The following is a 19455-nucleotide window of genomic DNA, read 5'->3' on the forward strand; positions in this document are numbered from 1 at the left end:
TTGGTCGCTTATAGTTTTTTTAGTGTGGTAGTTTTAAGGATGAATTGCAATTTTTCACATTGAGTCAATTCTGTCAAAATGGATGTCGCGGTAAAGATCCCCGGCATAGTCAGCGTGTGGCTTCTACAGCATCAGCGTGTAGATTTCAGCCCGAGGATGGGTGTAGTAATTGAGATCGCGTTGCGGCACGTAGAAACTCGGGGAAGAGGTGCTTTCTGGCCGAAGAATAAAAGGCGAGCGGCGGCGGCAGGGCAGGTGCTGGAGGGGAGAACCGGCCGTAGGAAAGCAGAGGCGGCGCTTTCGCTGGCCAGTCTCGGCGCTTAGTGCTCGCGATGAGGGCGACCAACGTGGCTCTGGCCGCGCTGCTGCTGGCCCAGCTGCTGGCGGCTCGCGCGCAGGACGGCGGCTTCGAGCTGCCCGTGCAGCTGATCGGCTTCCCCGTCATCATCTTCGCCGTGCGCGCCTCCAACTTCGTCAAGAAGCTCGCCTACTCGCTCAACCCACGTAAGTCACTCTGCGACTCCCCACTCAACTCTGCGTCGGGGGCGTCATTTGCTGCAACAACAAATCCGATCTACTCCAGGACGCTATTCCCAAACCTTGTCGCTAAGCAAATACAGGCGATATAGGTTTCGTCTTCTCCTTCGGAGCGTAAAGTTCTGAAATTGTGGAACGACTGGGTAGTTGTAATCGGGAAAATTTTAGCCCATTCGAAAAGATAAAGTAACACCAGCGCAGTAGAAGTGGGTGAGTACGCAGTACCTATAATTTCTTCTCATCGTCATTTTATAAATAATAAGATTCTTCGAACCACTCCTTTTCATTATTTTATTTGTGATTCTTGTCTAGCAAACATTAAGTCTCCAGAAACTGAACGGTAGATAGACGTTGTCTTGAAACCTGTCGAACAATTTGCAAGTTTAGTCTTATAGTCTCCTGTGGAAGAACTTTCCCTGTCGCTTGCCTATGATTGAAGCACTGCTGTGCGGTGTGGAATCCTTACCAGATATATAGAGAAAGTTAAAAGAAGAGCAGCACGTTTTGTATTATCGAGAAATAGGGGAAAGAGTGTCATTGACATGATACATGATTTGGGGTGGATATGATTAAAACAAAAAACATTGCGGCGGAATCTTCTGGCGAAGTTTCAATCAGCCGGCCACTGTGGCCGAGCGGTTCTACGCGCTTCAGTCCGGAACCGTACTGCTGCTGCGGTCTCATGCTCGAATCCTGCCTCGGGCATGGATGTGTGTGATGTCCTTAGGTTAGTTAGGTTTAAGTAGTTCTAAGTCTAGGGGACTGATGACCTCAGAGCCGGCCGCGGTGGTCTAGCGGTTCTAGGCGCTCAGTCAGGAACTGCGCGACTGCTACGGTCGCAGGTTCGAATCCTGCCGCGGGCATGGATGTGTGTGATGTCCTTAGGTTAGTTAGGTTTAAGTAGTTCTAACTTCTAGGGGACTTATGACCACAGATGTTGAGTCCCATAGTGCTCAGAGCCATTTGAACCATTTTGATGACCTCAGATGTTAAGTCCCATAATGCTTATAGCCATTTGACACATTTTTGAAGTTTCAATCACCAGCTTTCTCCTCCGAATGCTAAATTATTTTGTTGAAGCCGACCTACACATTTTTGAAGTTTCAATCACCAGCTTTCTCCTCCGAATGCTAAAATATTTTGTTGAAGCCGACCTACATAGGGAGAAACGATCATCATAATGAAATAAAGGGAAATCAGAGCTTGCACCGAAAGATACAGATGTTCGTTTTTTCCGCGCGCTGTTCGACATTGGAATAACAGAGAATTATTGTGACGATGGTTCAAATGGTTCAAATGGCTCTGAGCACTATGGAACTTAACTTCTAAGGTCATCAATCCCCAAGAACTTAGAAGTACTTAAATCTAACTAACCTAAGGACATCACACACATCCATGCCCGAGGCAGGATTCGAACCTGCGGCCGTAGCGGTCGCGCGGTTCCAGACTGTAGCGCCTAGAACAGCTCGGCCACCCCGGACGGCGACGATGGTCGATGAACCGTTTACCAGGCACTTAAAGTGTGATTTGGCGAGATCCACGTAGATGTAGATGTAGATTTCTCATTTTTTTATACAACTGACTCTATCACACAGTGATATTCATCTGAGTAAGTTCCTTGCGGCATCCTTAGGTTAGGTTAGTTCTACTTCGTTATCACACTATCCTTCAATGCCAACCGTGTTTGTAACTTCTTCTGTAGACATTGTACAAGTTGACATATGTCTTTCAGGGTCTAACGAGATTTTCATTATACTAACTCCATAATTATTATGATAGGATTCCTCATTTTCTGAAATAACACAGCTGCACATTAAAGGACTGTGGGTTGTAAACATTTCTGGTTGCTGGAAGCTTAATATTGTAAGGATCTTGTAAGTGTGGAGAGTTGGACGTATGGCGTAAAATGGGAAGCGACTATACGATCAGTGATAAAATTTTAGTTTATAACCAAGGAAATGTGATGAACCATCAGCAAATTCCTGAATCTCATAGATATTCTGCGTGTAGCGGTTGTTGCAACTACTTACGCTGTCTGTAATACTATCGATAATGAACTAACGTTAAATGTCGAAGCTATCGTCCACCATTACTAATAAAGAGCAATCACAGTCAGCACGATTCGACTGCCGAAGTAAATCTCTCTCATTTTTGAAAGCAAGAATATCAACAAATAACCCGCACTGGTTTTCTGTTCCTACAGTTTCATAGTGCTTGTGTAGCTGTAATACCATCAATGTAGTGCCTCTCGTGATCCCGAATTGAAGAATATGTAAAGTTGCAATCCCGCAGCTACTTTCTTATCTAAAATTCGTTACTTCCATACGGAAATGTATATTTATATCTTTTCCTCAGAAGCCTGAAGATTGGGGTTCTTCTTAATTATGCGTTACATGAGAACTGACTCAGAATTTCCTGTTCATATACAGGGTGTATAATAATTAATGACGTAAACGCATACAGTTGAAAGTTCACGATACTAGAAGCAAAAATGTCTCAGTAAACGTAGGGTCGGAAATGCATACCTTAAGAGCTACGGGCAAGTTTTCATCTTCGATACTGTGAAACAAATCTCTTCTACTGCAAGTTATTTGCCTTCCATATTTTGGGAAGTGGTGGTATGGACCAAAAGAACGAAAAATGTCCAGCAATCAAATTCTCTAAAACGCATACCTTAAAAGTTACGAGAGCTTGATCATTAGAAGAGTTGTGTTTCAAAGTAGCAAAGATGAACAAGTGCTCATAGCTCTTAAGGAATGCAGTTTACAGCACATGTTTACTGGACTTTTTTCTTGTTTTCGTCCATACTACCAGTTCCAAAAATATGGAAAGCAAGGAACTTGCGGTAGAAGAGATTTGTTTCACAGTATCGAAGATGAAAAATTGCTCGTAGCTCCTAAGGTATTCATTTTCGACCCTATGTTTACTGAGACTTTTTTGCTTCTAGTATCGTGTACTTTCAACTGTATGCATTTACGTCATTAATTATGATACACCCTGTATTTATATTCATACCATTGTACTATAATGAAATGGAAGCTAAGCTCTTGACATTCGTTTTTACTTGCCTAGATGGTGTACGTATTTCCCTTGAGATCGCACAAAAGCCTTGGAAAATAAAACATCTCTGACCGTCTCGATATCGACGTGAAGCTGACGCCAACTTTCCCTTCCTGTCGTAAAGTAAAAACTATTCTGTTCTTCATCAATTTCGAAACTGAAGAAAGAAAAGATGTTTAAACCTTATATAAGAGACCTCAGTGAACGAATCTCAACACATTGTGTGGTGGAGGAAAACGACTGGAGGAGAAGCAAATAAAGGGATTGTTAAAAACCAACTGCCGAGTCACAACACTGATACACAGTTCATCGACTGCGGTGACACGTTAGTCCTCAGAACGAACAAACAAAAATAAAGTTGGTTACACTCACACTAAATAATCTGCAGTTTTTGCCACGGTTAAACTGTTGACTGCTAAAGGTGGAATCGCTGATTAACGTAAGAAATATTTCAGAGCAATGACCTAAGCAAAAAGAAGGCGAAAAAACTGGCGTAGTCTTTCGAAACAGAAGCAGCTGAGAAACGTGTCTCAATAGTATGCACAAACACGCTGTGAGGTGACGAAAGTGGAGCGGGAAAGCACGAAAGATGCAACGCTGACATCATATTGTTGTCGTAAGCTACAGAAACGGTTAGGAGAGAGTTAACTGTACGTATTGGAACGTCAACAGACTGAGCCTGCAATGAGAGCCTTCTAACAATTAAAACGCGAAAGTTGGTTTACAAAAGGAATTAATATTTAATAAATGACCAGTTTGCACACTTTATTTAAATTCATTACAGTTCTACAACAGTAACTTTGATGCGAATATGAAAAGCATTTTCTTTTGTGAATTGTGGGAGATGCACCGTGGCTTGGATCGAATCTACAGCTTCCAGAAAGATAATGACATTGTAGATTATTTAATTAGACATGGCGAGATAATTATTAGTCTCGAATCATCCTCAGAGCTGTATATCACACCAAAAATCATAGAGATAGTGAGTCTAAACGTGAGTGCTGTAGAATCTGGGAAATTTGACATGGTGGAAATAGTTATAAGTCAACCATGGTTTCATGTACCCATTCTGTAGCACACTGGAGAATTGAGTGTAATCATCGTCTTATATAATAAAAAATCGAGATTTAGGTGTTCTTGGCATTATCTTTCCCGCAGATGGTGGACAGCCATATGGGAGTATCCCTTTGGTAATAAAAATGTATCCGTACCATTGCACCATGACTCTCAGTAGCAGTCTATAGGGATATAACAAAAGCGTAATTTAATGGCGGTTCGAGACATATCCAAACTGAAAGCTCCTGATCAGTAATCTGTCAGATGCGATCTTGCCGGCCGGAGTGGCCGAGCGGTTCTAGGCGCTTCAGTCTGGAACCGCACGACCACTACGGTCGCAGGTTCGAACAGTGCCTCGGGCATGGATGTGTGTGATGTTCTTACGTTAGTTAGGTTTAAGTAGTTCTAAGTTCTAGGGGACTGATGACCTCAGATGTTAAGTCCCAATAGTGCTCAGAGACATCTGAAGATGCGATCTTCTTCCTTCATAGTGGAAGGAAGTGTGTTGCCTTGTAACTATCACAAAGCTGTTAAGTTGTAATTAACCACAACTTCGACACCACATCATACAAAAAAGACAAAAGGAATCGTCTACTTTGTTTTGTCATACATACACTGTGAACCGAGACAAACGTCAGTTTAACGTGTAGCTACTTTGTTTCGGTTGCATTAGATGTTGCTTTATTAAGCTCACTTCTCAGTTTTCGGCTGAACAGTTTATACTGGCAGGAGCTGTAATCGCATATTACTTTACAGAAATTTTATCGTAGTACTAAAATGTTTGAGGATATGTTTACGAAGTCGAAAAATCATAGCCACAACACAATGTGTGAAATGAATCATGGTTTTCTCTGTGTACTACAGGAAATTTTTGTTCATCTGCTTCATCACACACGTGTGAGCATTCATGCTCGAGTCCCAGCTTCGTCCGCTTCTAACCCTCAGTTAGCCCGAAAAAAAAGTGCCCTTTCATTAAGAATACCTGCGGCCATTTGGGCGTTCCCGGCTGTTATAGCTGGAATGGTGCCTTTGCGTAGGCCGTAGCCTATTTCCCCCACCACCATGGCCATACTGATGAACTGCTCCATGGCGCTTTAAGCATGACGTAAAAAGCTAACTTATCTTTTTTATTACAGTCTCAGAGAACACTATACCCAGCTAAAAGTGTGCAAAACGAACTTGTGTCACATACACAAAGCAATCGGTACTGAGGGCCAAACGGATTGGACACTGAGTAACTGCCGATGTATGACTGTACCCAGAGTAAACCCGAATCCCACTGAAGAAAATTCGGAGATTCTTCAGGGATATTTTCTGAGAAATTTGGTACAAATGACCCATGGTTTCTGGTGACACGGTACAGAGTAATTGCATTTCGTTTGCTCTCCTAGTCCCATTTATCTCTGTGTCTGTATTGCACTGGGCATATCTAGACGGTATGAGTCGTGTGTCTTGTTTGGAAACAAAATTGTTCCATTCACTCGCTTTACTTGCTGCTGACTACCGTATTGGCCACAAATTTGCATTCAGTACCGCTCGATTCTACATCATGTATGCTTTTCCGGCAGTGTTATTTTTACGTCAACAGTGATAAACAGCAGTGTGGATAGGTCTGCCGATGTAGTATGTTGTTTCATTGAATGCGACGGAAAAGACACACGATGACGCTACTCTCAGACATTCTCGCACATACGACAACCACATGACAGTATTTTTGCTTCTCATAGTTCTTGCATTACTCTGTATTTTGTGTTGGACGTTCTGGTGATTGAAAAACTGCAGCCTTTTAGAGGGTCGTGGCCGTATTTTCACAGAAACATAGGTAACTGGGGTAACAAACCTGAATAAATCATAATTACATTATTACTCTATAGCGAGCCACTTGACACCATGAGTCTCTTACCACCAAAATTTTCATTGAAGATCCCCCTATAGCTTCCTAAATTTTGTCGTTGCAGTTTGTGTTCACCCAGTAAAACATCAGCTCAGAATTTCTGATATTTTTAAAGTATCCATTAGTTTCTGTTATAAACTACACAGTGGTAACAGGTATAATAGTTGCGCATGGATAAAAAACGAGGCGGCCTGCGCTTCCAATGTGACACAGCGAGAGCTTGCTGGAATCTCCATGACGTCACGCTACGAGGCGCCGTCTCACTTTCTCCGATTGCTCGCCGCGACGCTGAGCAACGCTCCGTGCCAGCGGCCTGGCGTCTGCGTCATTCCACTTTCTCCACATACGGTTCTGTTATGGCATCACTGGCTGTTTGCGTTCCTTAGAGTTCGAAGTTTCTGGCTGTCATATACAAACATGAGCGACGCACTGTGTCGTAACGTCTATTAAGCAGTTACGAATCATAGTGATACTTACGTAAGAAGGAAGGAAGTGCAGAGTTTAACATCCCGCTGACGACGAGGTCATTATGGACAGAGCCTGGGTGGGAGATGGAGAGAAACGAAATTGGTCCAGGTCCTTTTCAAAGAAATCATCCCGACACTCGCCTCGGTCGACTTAGGTTAACGAAGCAAAACCTATGATCTGAATGGCCGCACGGTGCTTTAACCACAGTCCTCCAGAATGCGGCTGCACTGTCTTAACCACTGTGCCACTTAATAACAGACATATCGTCGTGATCCGTATTGGAAATCTCGTATGTAATACTGTACCACTGATGATGGACAACCATCGAGTTTCTTCCAGTGGTTAAAAAGCTTTCGAAAGATCTAGCATGTCTGTTTACCAGCGAAATCATTTGAGTATGCCAGCCGAGTTTTGAGCAGGCTTCAGGATTGAGAGTGTTTCGGACAGCGTTACTCTTGTTCTTATTAACGATTACTGCAATTATTCGAAGATTAATCTCTCCTGTTCACACACAACTACACGATACAAATCTTTGTCAGCATGTTAAGTAACATGTAGTTACAAACAATCAGAAAGTATGAAAAATACTTTATCTTATTTTTGAGGGTAGGCTCCGAAGACCAAAACGTCAACATGTGCAGTTCACAGAAATAGTTCACATTGTCATCACCTCAAAGAAACACATTAAATTTGTTCAAAATGTCCACCTATAACTTCTCAAAATGTATGAACTCGTTATATCGTGGACACTCAAATGGTGTCTGAAGTCTTCGTTGCTTTCAATAATATGTTGATAAGGGGCCACTATACTGTAAAACCCCTTTATGTAAACCAATTCGTTTGTGTGTCCCCACTGACGAAAGCACTGAAGGTGGGCAAACGTAAGGCTATAGAACAGGTCCTCATTTATCTGTCGGTCTGTCATGGATATCGATCAGTGCACCTTTAGATATGAGATTACAATATGTTAGAGCCACATTACACGATTAATTTTTCTCGCTGTCAGGAACTTAATCTGTGGATTGGATGGAAGAATTCGTCATCATTTGAAAATGAAACCCTTTGTTCTCCGCGGTTATATGCAGAGATCATTACGTCGGGGTGCAGAGTGCTTTCAGTAACGCCATTCGAGAAAGTTTCATGAACTGAATCAAAGCTTCAGCTTGTCACTGACAACTCTTACCTTCCAAACTCTAAGGCGGTTCTTCCATCGATTTGTGAGACTACAGCATCCGAGAGTACTAACAGTTGCGCGGACGTTGGCTTATCTACAGATTCAAAGTTGTTGCAGATAATGAATTCCCTTGAAATGAAATGAAATGTCGTGTGACGAGGGCATCCCGTCGGGTAGACCGTTCGCCTGGTGCTAGTCTTTCGATTTGACGCCACTTCGGCGACTTGCGCGTCGATGGGGATGAAATGATGATGATTAGGACAACACAACACCCAGTCCCTGAGCGGAGAAAATCTCCGACCCAGCCGGGAATCGAACCCGGGCCTTTTGGATTGACAGTCTGTCGCGCTGACCACTCAGCTACCGGGTTCGGACAATGAATTCCCTTACTTTGTGCACAGTACTTGCAATGATCATCATAGGCAACCAGGTTAAAATTGTACAGAATTTTGGATGGAAAGAGATGGAGTCCGCAACAAAAAAAAATGGTTCAAATGGCTCTGAGCACTATGGGACTTAACATCTGTGGTCATCAGTCCCCTAGAACTTAGAACTACTTAAACCTAACTAACCTAAGGACACCACACACATCCATGCCCGAGGCAGGATTCGAACCTGCGACCGTAGCGGTCACGCGGTTCCAGACTGTAGCGCCTAGAACCGCACGGCCACACTGGCCGGCGAGTCCGCAACAAGTTGAAGCTTTGGGTCAGTTTGTAGGACATGCTTGCATAGTGTAACTGGAACCGCACTATCTCCGAAGGCCATACGTAGTTAATAATCATAAATTTCACATGAAAAGTTCCGTCAATAATAAGCAAAAAACGAAGCATTTCTGGATTTAATATGTTTCTGAGCCTTTTCCTTGTTTTGTTAGTTCAGTCCATAAATTTGATCCAGCCATCCCATTTGTTTATCTGAGATATCGCGCAGCGAACATACTACCAATATCGATGACATTACCACTTTCATTCTTTAACTGTACTTTATCATTACACGTACAACGGTGGAACTTCCCTCGACGGCGATAATGGATAGAAAATAGAATCGAGTGACACATTTCGTGCAAAACCAACACATCTATAGCCAGTAATGGTTTAGGGGAAGGGCAGTAAGTCTGAGTGCGGAAGACAGCCCTGCAATTCAAACCGAGTGTCTCCGTGAATTTTAAGATTGTTATTCCTCACTTGGTTTGAAGGAGGATAGAGATCTAGATTCCCGTCCTGTTTTAATCTAGGTTAGTATAGATGCAGCACTGACTCAGCTGTACTCGAATGGAGGTTAAAGTGAGTCTACACTACGTCCATTCTGTCGTTGACGCGAACTAGTTCAAGGAACCGTAAATCATGATGTTCGTTTGGACGTCGTGTGGCCCACTCCACATGAGTGCCATGACACATTCTTAACCACTGCGCCGCTTCGCTCTGTTTTATGTTGTGGTTATTTGTATATTACATCCTAACATTGAAATCCGAGTGTGCTTTTTCACGAGTTACCTGGATGCTAAGAGGCTTATCATCCTTGGAGAAATCTCATACTAATACGTCAGGAAGACAGAATACAATAGAGAGATGGCGTGGGTGTTCTTTGACTCTGTGCGTGCACTTCGATTGCGGCAAAATTCTGTATCCATGTCTACCCTCTGTTGGTCACGTTACTGTATGAACTCTAATTTCTCTGATTTTCTCATCGTGTTCACTCCGCGAAATGTGTGTAGGAGGAAGTAATATATGTTGGGTTCATCTCCATAACGCTCTCGCGCCGACTAAACGATCCGATGACGGATCCTCGATCCTTCGAAGCCTCCCTGCGTTTCGCTTGCGTAGCAGCTTTCATACAGACAACAGCATCGTCCGTTAATTGTCCGACGGAGCCTCTAACGTTATCCACTAGATCATTTATGTTTACTGTAAACAGTAAGGGCGCTATAACACTCTGTTGAGGTCCTCCTCGAATGACCTTCACATCTATCTGTTTGTCCAGTCACAAATCTAGTCTGATACACGGCAAGCTCGTATTTGGTTCATTAAACATCAGTGCGGAACTCTACTGAATACTTCCTGGGAGTCAAGCTACCAAGCATCAGCTGGGTGCCGCTTTCTACGGCGCTGTGTATCTCATGGACGAACAGAGTGAGTTGAGTTTCGCAAGATCCCTGTTGGCGAAAGCCGTGTCGGTTTTTACGGAAGAGAGTTCCGTGCTCCTAATCCGTCTTAATTATTGAGCGTAAATCAGGTTCCTTAACTGTACAACAGATTGTTATCAGCGTTAAACTCCTATAGTCATGTGCATCTGTCCGACGACCCTTCTTGAAAACGGGAAGAGCCTGAATTTTTTTGTTTTTCAATCTCTGGTTGCTCCAGGGACCTACGATGAACAGCTACCCGAAGGGGAACCACTTCTTTCTCATGATTTTTGTAGAACATCACAGGTAAATCATCCGATTCGTCTTAGATGCCTTTCCAGTGTTGAGCAATTTTAATTGGTTTTCTATTACAGGAAGACGTTGCGCAGAAATGATTTCAGTAGTGGGAAAAAGGCGGTTGACGTGTGTGGAATAAGATTGGTATTATTTTAAAGGCGCAATCACTTATTAAACAAATGTAGTGGGTACCTGACTTTGCAACATTCATCTCTTTTATTTCATTTACCGGTGGAGCGCAAGAGCCGTCAGCAATAAACTGCTCATTCAGTGCCTCTATGTATATCACTTTGTCGAAACCTGCGTCTGCCGGAGAAAGTATTTCACGGTACAAAAACAGTCACGCACTACTTTTTCTTGAAACATCAGTCTTCTGACTGATTTGATGCGACTTGCCATGAATTCCTCTCCTGTGCCGACCTCTTCATCTCAGAGTAGCACTTGCATCCTACATTGTCAGTTATTCGTTGGATTTATTCCAATCTCTGTCTAACTCTATAGCTCTCTCTAGTAATACGAAAGTTTTTCCCTGCTAACTTCACACATATCCGATCATTCTGTCCTTTCTTCTTGTCAGCGTTTTCTATACGTTCCTACTTTCTCCTATTCTCCTATTATGCGTCCACCTACAGTCAAAGGTCAAATAGTTACTTCGTAGTCTCCTTTCTTCTATGTCGAGGCAGCATACCTTCTAGGCAGTTCGTCCACTCTCTTTTTTCATATGTTATCCTAAAATGTATTTAGGAAACACCTTTTATAAATGCAACCAAGCAATATACATTTATATCGGATTGATAGTTGCTTTTTGGTATCTTATATCTGCGATAACTCTACACGGCTAGTGTACACATTAAACAGCTGGTTCAACTTGAACTTAACTAGGCTAAATACTAGTCGAGGAAGAAACTTACCCGGTCGGTGTGGCCGAGGGGTTCTAGGCGCTTCAGTCTGGAACCGCGCGAACGCTACGGTCGCAGGTTCAAATCCTGCCTCGGGCATGAATGTGTGTCTGATGTCTTTAGGTTAGTTAGGTTTAAGTAGTTCTAAGTTCTAGGGGACTGATGACCTCAGATGTTAAGTCCCGTAGTGCTCAGAGCCATTTGAACCATTAGAAGAAATTTAAACAATGGGATTCTGAGTGGAACGAATAGCAGAAATGGTGGTGCATAGTCATCGCTCGAATGTTGTACTTTACTCAATACGAAATTCAGAGTATCAGCGAAGGCCTATATGTAGTGAAAAATTGCGTCGCTAATGGCATAATCGCTACCTTTGGCTTGACAGTACCCTCTGTGCCCTGTGAAAAGAGTTGTCTTCTCGCCGTCAGTTCGTTTTCACTTTTTCGAATGTCTTCCCTTTCCATATGGTCCACCGCTACTCAAACGTGGTGCTATGCTTAGAGACCACTTGCAGTTTCCAGAATGACAAACGGAAAATACAAATTCAAAAAAGTAGTAGAAAAACTATATATACGTACGAGAACGTTACCACTCAGACGTTTTTGCAGTTTACCGGTTGTCACTTACGGAGCTCACGGAGTTACTGTTTCTTGTCGAACAAATAAATCGGAAACTGTAATTTTTCTTGTACTGGTCACTAACTGCGTGTTACGGAGAACATAATCGTACAATATGCAGTAAAAGGCATGTTAATTGTTCTAACTTTACTAAAGTTCTGTGGCACTTTCGTCAATTCAAGGTCGAGATTTGTGCTCCGCCTGCAACTGAAATATCTGTAATGGAGGAGTATATGGTTAAGCCGGCCGAAGTGGCCGTGCGGTTAAAGGCGCTGCAGTCTGGAACCGCAAGACCGCTACGGTCGCAGGTTCGAATCCTGCCTCGGGCATGGATGTTTGTGATGTCCTTAGGTTAGTTAGGTTTAACTAGTTCTAAGTTCTAGGGGACTAATGACCTCAGCAGTTGAGTCCCATAGTGCTCAGAGCCATTTGAACCATTTTTGAGTATATGGTTAACAAACCTCTCTCTGTGGCCATTAATGACATATTTCGAAAGTGGAGCCGCTACTTCTCGAACCAGTGACCTCCAGTTGTCCTTATAAGGCTGAGACAGATTGGGGTGGTGCAGTGGTTAGCACACTGGACTCGCATTCGGGAAGACGACGGTTCAAATCTGCATTCGGTCATTCAGATTTAGGTTATCGACGATTTCTCAAAATCGCTTCAGTCAAAAGCCGGATGGTTTACTTGAAAGAGAGCGGCCGATTTCCTACCCCATCCTTGAAACATTTCAAGCTTGTGCTTCGTTTCTAATGACCTCGGTGTCAAAAGGACGTTAAACTCTAATCTTCCTTCCTTCTTCATAAGACTGAGAGGTCCCTGCTCTATTTCTGTCACCATGAAAAATCCTCCATGATGTAGAGACTGAGTCTCCGCTCTCCGTTTGGCTATCAGGACCATTATTTACGGCAGACAATTATTTAACAGACATGTTTCGGCTCCTATAAATAGTGAGAATATTGTAGGTTTAGTAGCTATCGTGGGTACGGGTGATACAGGATTACCCGGTTAAACCCGCTTTCCGCCTTATGTAGTAGTGAGTCGCGGAGACCTTTAAGGAGATGCTTATGACTTCCTAAGCCCGACTGTGTGTTTTGATGTCATTGGATGCAAATGTAGTATCCCGATGATCCATTCAAGCTTTACTTTCGACTACGTTTCTTAGTAATCCAATGAGGGAGAGACACTTTCTTACGTTGCTCTGTTCGTTATTGCCCGAACCAGGTGAAAAAAGTTAATAAATCTTCATTAACTATGTATCTTCTTCTGTATTGTCTTAAAAGATGGAGATATCACTAAAAAATCGTTTATGGCCCGAAGCAAAAGTTTTTGAAAATTATTAATGATTTTTTATTCTGAATCTTGTGAATACAAGTTGTTCGGATTCGGGTACAGAGTAGAAGACTGGGGCAGGAACGTGGAACGGTCCACAGCCTCGCTGAGAGGGCGTGGCCACCAAGCGACAACCGGACACGGTGGTCGCCGAGGCCGCTCTGTGGTGAAAGGCTGCCCTACAAACCAGTTCAAGTTTTACTTCTATCCGTTTAACCAGCAACGTTCCTCTCTTTCATGATCAGTTAAGCCATCCATCTGATTTTATTCTCTTTGATTGTAGCTTTATCCCGATTGGTCTTTGTCGAGATGATGTCAGTCTATTACAAATAGCTCTGACGAGCAGTAAAAGTCAACTACAATGTCAGATTTTTTTTTTTTTTTTTTTTTTTTTTTTTTTTTAGGGAATTAATTCGTGGTCCGAGGCATTCTTCTCTACCTAACGTTTCGGTCTGCTGAGCTTGTTCTAGTTTCATATTGTTGCACAGAGAAATATATTGAGGTGACTAAAGTCATGGGATAGCTATGTGCACATATACAGTATGTATAAAAGGGCAGTCTTCGGCGGAGCAGTCGTTTGTACTCAGTTGATATAGGTTAAAAGGTTAGCGACATGCTTCTGACCACACGACGGGAATAGCAGTTAGAGCTAGACCCATAGGACACTGCATTTCGGAGATCGTTAGCGAATTCAATATTTCGAGATCCACAGTGTCGAGAGTGTGCCGAGAATATCAGATTTCAGGCATTACCTCTCACCACAGACAATGCAGGGCCGGCGGTTGGTTGGTTGGTTGGGGTTGAAGGGACCAAACAGCAAGGTCATCAGTCCCTTGTTTCAAACGTGATCCTTTCCTATAGTGTGACATCTCAGAAAAGTCAGAACGATAAAAGGGGAAAGGCTAAAAATGTAAAAGGGCAGTCATGTTGTCAATGGTAAAAACAAAATGAAGTAAGTCAGCAAGAAAGCGAACCCAACGCTATGCTAGAGGCAGGAAATATCCCACCTCTGAAGCAGCAGAGGCAAGACCACCTGCGACTTAAAAGGTGCAACCACTAGAATGTAGAAGTGTGTATGGGAAAAGGAAACTAACCAATCCTAAAAAAAAAAAAAAAATGATAAAAACAGAGTAAAGGGGAAGAAAAGAGGATCTCTACCAGGGAGGGAAGTAGGGAATCTCCAAACACGGCTTACAGTGGGAGATACCCCAACACTCACCGGCAGGGCCGACGGCCTTCAGTTAACAACGGAGAGCAGCGGCGTTTGCATGTTGTCACTGCTGACAGGCAAGTAACACTGCGTGAAATAACAGCAGAAATCACTGTGGGACGTACGACGAACGTATCCGTTAGGAAAAAACGGTGAAATTTGACGCTCATGGGCTGTGGCAACAGACAACCGACGCGAGTGCCTTACGACACCGCCTGCAGAGCCTCTCCTGGGCTGTAGAGCATACCGGTTGGACTCCAGAGCACTGAAAAAACGTGGGCTGGTCGGATGAGTACCAATTTCAGTTGACAAAAGCTGATGTTAACGTTCGAGTGTGGCGTGGATCCCACGAAGCCGTGGACCCAGGTTGTCAAAAAGGTACTGTGAAAGTTGGTGGTGGCTCCATAATGGTGTGGGCTGTGTGTACATGGAATTGACTGTGTCATTGACTGGAAATGGTTATGCTCGGCTCCTTGGAGACCATTTGCAGCCATTCATGGGCTTCATTTCCCCAAATAATGATGGAATTTTTATGGATCACAATGTGCCCGGTCATCAGGCCACAGTTGTTCGCGAGTGGTTTGAAGAACGTTCTCGACAATTCGTGCGAACGATTTGGCCACCCAGATCGACATGAACCCCATCGAAAATTTATGGGACATAATCGAGTGGTCAGTTCTTGCACAAAATTCTGCACCGACAACACTTACGCAATTATGGACAGCTACAGAGGCAACATGGCTCAGTATTTCTGCAGTGGACTTCCAACAACATATTGAGTCCATGCTGCGTCACGTTGCTGCACTACGCTGGGGAAAAGGAGGTCCGGCACGGTGTTAGGAGATTTCTCACGACTTTTGTGGCATCAGTGTATGCCTTGGGCCACGGCCTAATACTGATAAAACAAAAATTACTATATGTTTTACCGTTCATCCTTTATCGTGTGAATGTCAAAGTTCGTGATCCCAGTATAAGAGGTTTCATATTGTCAGTGCAACAGATGTCCATAAACAGCATAAAGCTGGTGTATTTGAAGCACCGAATTTAATTCTGTGTGATAATATTAGCAAAATTTCTTATTAATCTGAACCGAAAGACCAATCTAATTAAAAATATCTCTCTTGAAATTCAGTTTCTATTATGGTGGATTACATCTTGATGCCCATGCCCTCAGTTTTTCTGAGACAATTTCATTGCCATGTAAACGCTCTGGGTGATATGCATGTAGAGCACGTTACGATTGCTTATTAAATGTAAAAGTGCTTCTCTGGCCTTTAGACGTTAAAGCACAAAGTAATTTGTGCGTTATCCGAAGATAATAAGATTACGGTTGTTTGCACCCACGTCTTCATCGACCATTACTGAGATGTAGATGTTGCTGGTTAAAACTTTTGGCAAGTACCATAAAGGTCATCGTATCGTACACGGAATTCGTGGAGCTCAAAATATTACGGTACTTTTTGTATCTGCTCGGCATTACAACGCAGCAAAACCCTGCTGTCGGCATAATTGTAAGTACTGTAGCTGGCAGTGGCTCGGCTGCGGAAGCCAGGGAGGTGGATCCCGGAAAAAAAAGATGTGCGGTCAGTCAGCGGGGGAGCCGAGAGTCATAACATGCCTTAGAGGCGGGCACGGAGAAAAGCACTAACGCGACCAGCGCGATTACTCAACAACTAGCCGGCGGAACCGAAAGCACTACGCGGTGCGAAAGACAGGTAGGAGTCGGTCGATGTTCGAGTTCGAACTGACGGGCCCGGCCTATCTCCGCCGGCAAGTCAAGACTTGCGTCAGCGGTTTCGCCCATACAATACTTTGCGTGCGTTGTCCAGGACGTGATGTTGATAATGAGAAGGTTTTGTAATGCTCGACAATAAGGTCTCCTTCGCCCGACGTCCGTGACAGCTTGCCGCTCTGTTCTGCCACGAGTCGCACACCAGCTCATCTGCATCCTTAACGATGTCTGCTGGCGAGGATATTAAAGAACTATTACACAAACTTCATATCATGGATAAATTCATTGAATAAAGTAGCTGATCCTTGATACACGAATAGTTTCTTAACCTGTAACGGAGAATGGTCTGTCAGACGTAGGAATAACAGCAGTCCCTTGAGATTTACATTGGATAACTTAAAAATGCATTTGAAATCGGATGTTTGTTGCTAAAGCAATATTTTTTCCATTTTTTTACTGAAATGAAAATCTCAACATCAATGTCTGTGGGCTTTTTGATTGGCATACAGCTGAGTGATGTTCGTGAGATGGAAGTGGCGAATAATTCTTATGGACAGTATGGACATAATTTGTGACATGATGCATTTATAATGAAAATGATGATGAAAACTCAGCACATTTACACCTTTTATGGTTGCTTCAGCTTATGCATTTATATTCTGCAAAGTGTTGAGAAGCCTCTCAGAAAGTTCGTTTAAATTTACTGCCTCTTGAAGAAGAGTACGCCGGCCGCTGTGACCGAGCTGTTCTAGGCGCTTCAGTCCGGAACCGCGCTGCTGCTATGGTCGCAGGTTCGAATCCTGCCTAGGGCATGAATGTGTGTGATGTCCTTAGGTTAGTTAGGTTTAAGTAGTTCTAAGTCTAGGGGACTGATGGCACCAGATGTTAAGCCCCATGGTGCTTAGAGCTATTGGAACCATTTGAAGAAGTGTAGAATAACTGCTTACATTCCCCTGTGCGAGAAGTTGGTCTAATTTTACAGTCCAAACTATAACAGATTAGTATTTTAGGGTTTACCAGATACTTCACGGTAGCCCAAGAAATAACAGCAAAAACAGAGACCTTCCAAACCCTTTCATGCGATGACAGATACTAACAATGCGGTGTAAAGTACTGGAGAATAATACAGTTGTATATGTTAACGTCACATAGGGTTTCATTAACGATAAAATATTGTTCTTTTCAATGTTTCATGTTGCAAGAACTCTGGATAAAGACTGTCAGCAGAGAAATAGGTAACAGTGATGTAGTGCAAAGCTGACAGAGACAAACTATTAAAAATAAATCTTCATATTCATAAATTCAAAGATCTTCATATGACTACAAAGACTGGTTAGATTACGGCTGACGTTGTTTTCGTACTTTGTTTTCATTCTCTTCTTCTTGTAACAAAACAGAAACTGCATCATCGCGCAAGTAATAACATTCTCTCCAATTTTTATCTAATCAGTGCAGTACTGCATACCTATTTGATGACTGAAAAAGAATTTGCACACACTTCGTGCATGTATTGTGTGCATCAAAATAACACTAAATATTAAATAAAGTGTTGTCTGAAATTGTTACCTTTCCTAGCTATGATGCAGAATTTCATTTGTGGTAGGCATTACACCGTGGGTGTTGAGAACATCCTGGAAGTGGTAGATGAACATCCGACCACAAATACCCGCCGTATAAGTGCCGCAGTAGAGATTCCTCAATCAACTGGATGGCGCTTCTTCGGAGACACCCATTTCTCCTGCAGAAGGTACAGGAGCTGACACCTGTAGACTGCTCTAAGCGTCAGAATTTTTGTCAGTGATTACTCGAGCACCATGCTGCTGATCGTCGAGCACTGCTTACCCATGAGAATCCCCTTATCGTGCGGTTATCATGAACGCTGGTAACCTGCACGTGTGGGTGTATGAGAATCCTCGCGTAACTACAGTAATCGTTTTTCTGTGAACATTTAGTCTCGTATAGTGTACAATCAGTTATTCGGACCACAGTGTCTGACTGCCAGGGTGTATCGACAGTTTTTGGAGCATGAACTGTGTGGTCTGCTTCACGATGTCTCACTCGTTACACGAACCAGCTTATGGTTTATACACGACAGTGCCCCTCAACATTTCAGTTGGGAGGCAGAAGTTAACTGTACACACTTCGTTTGGGTGTAATGTATGCGTCAAAATAACACTAAATGTTAAATAATGTATGGTCTGAAATTGTTTTCTGTCCGAGCTGTGATACAGAATATCATTTGTAACAGGCATTACATCATCAGTGTTGTTCATTCTGATTAGTGGGTAGGTCGTGCAGGACCAGTTGCTTGGCCTGCCAGATCTCCAGATCCCAAGGCCCTGGATTTTAATGCAGCACAACTACAGCATCGAACTGGAAATGACGGTGCAACTATGCACAGTTAGAGGATAGGAGCGTGCAACATTCCGAGAGCAGTAAGACGTCGAGCACGTTACTGCCTTCACCTATACGGACGTAATTTCGAATATGTTTTGGGGAAATGTACGGTACGTAGTTGTGTCGAATTTCGGGTGCTTACGCTGCGTTGACAGATGGCCGTACCGTAGGTGCAACCACAACGGAGGGGTATCTGTTGAGAGGCCAGACAAGCATGTGGTTCCTAAAGAGGGGCAGCAGCCTTTTCAGTAGTAGCAGGGGCAACAGTCTGGATGATTGACTGATCTGGCCTTGTAACATTAACCAAAACGGCCTTGCTATGCTGGTACTGCGAACGGCTGAAAGCAAGGGGAAACTACAGCCGTAATTTTTCCCGAGGACATGCAGCTTTACTGTATGATTATTGAGCAAGCAGTAAAGGAAACAAAAGAAAAATTCGGAGTAGGTATTAAAATTCATGGAGAAGAAGTAAAAACTTTGAGGTTCGCCGATGACATTGTAATTCTGTCAGAGACAGCAAAGGACTTGGAAGAGCAGTTGAACGGAATGGACAGTGTCTTGAAAGGAGGATATAAGATGAACATCAACAAAAGCAAAACGAGGATAATGGAATGTAGTCAAATCAAATCGGGTAATGCTGAGGGAGTTAGATTAGGA

At 43.2% G+C, this 19455-nt stretch overlaps 1 protein-coding gene across 1 annotated transcript in view; it reads left to right on the forward strand.

Annotated features, from left to right (window-relative positions):
• Window positions 1-298: 298 nt before the first annotated feature.
• The window catches only part of LOC126249530 (uncharacterized), a 46367-nt gene continuing 27210 nt past the window's right edge, over window positions 299-19455 (forward strand). Inside the window, exon 1 of the mRNA XM_049951192.1 lies at window positions 299-504. Coding sequence (XP_049807149.1) covers window positions 333-504 — 172 coding nt within the window. The 5' untranslated portion in view covers window positions 299-332. The remainder of the gene's footprint in view (window positions 505-19455) is intronic.

Source organism: Schistocerca nitens, chromosome 3 (genome assembly GCF_023898315.1).
Source record: "Schistocerca nitens isolate TAMUIC-IGC-003100 chromosome 3, iqSchNite1.1, whole genome shotgun sequence".
NCBI classification, from domain to species: Eukaryota; Metazoa; Arthropoda; class Insecta; order Orthoptera; family Acrididae; genus Schistocerca; species Schistocerca nitens.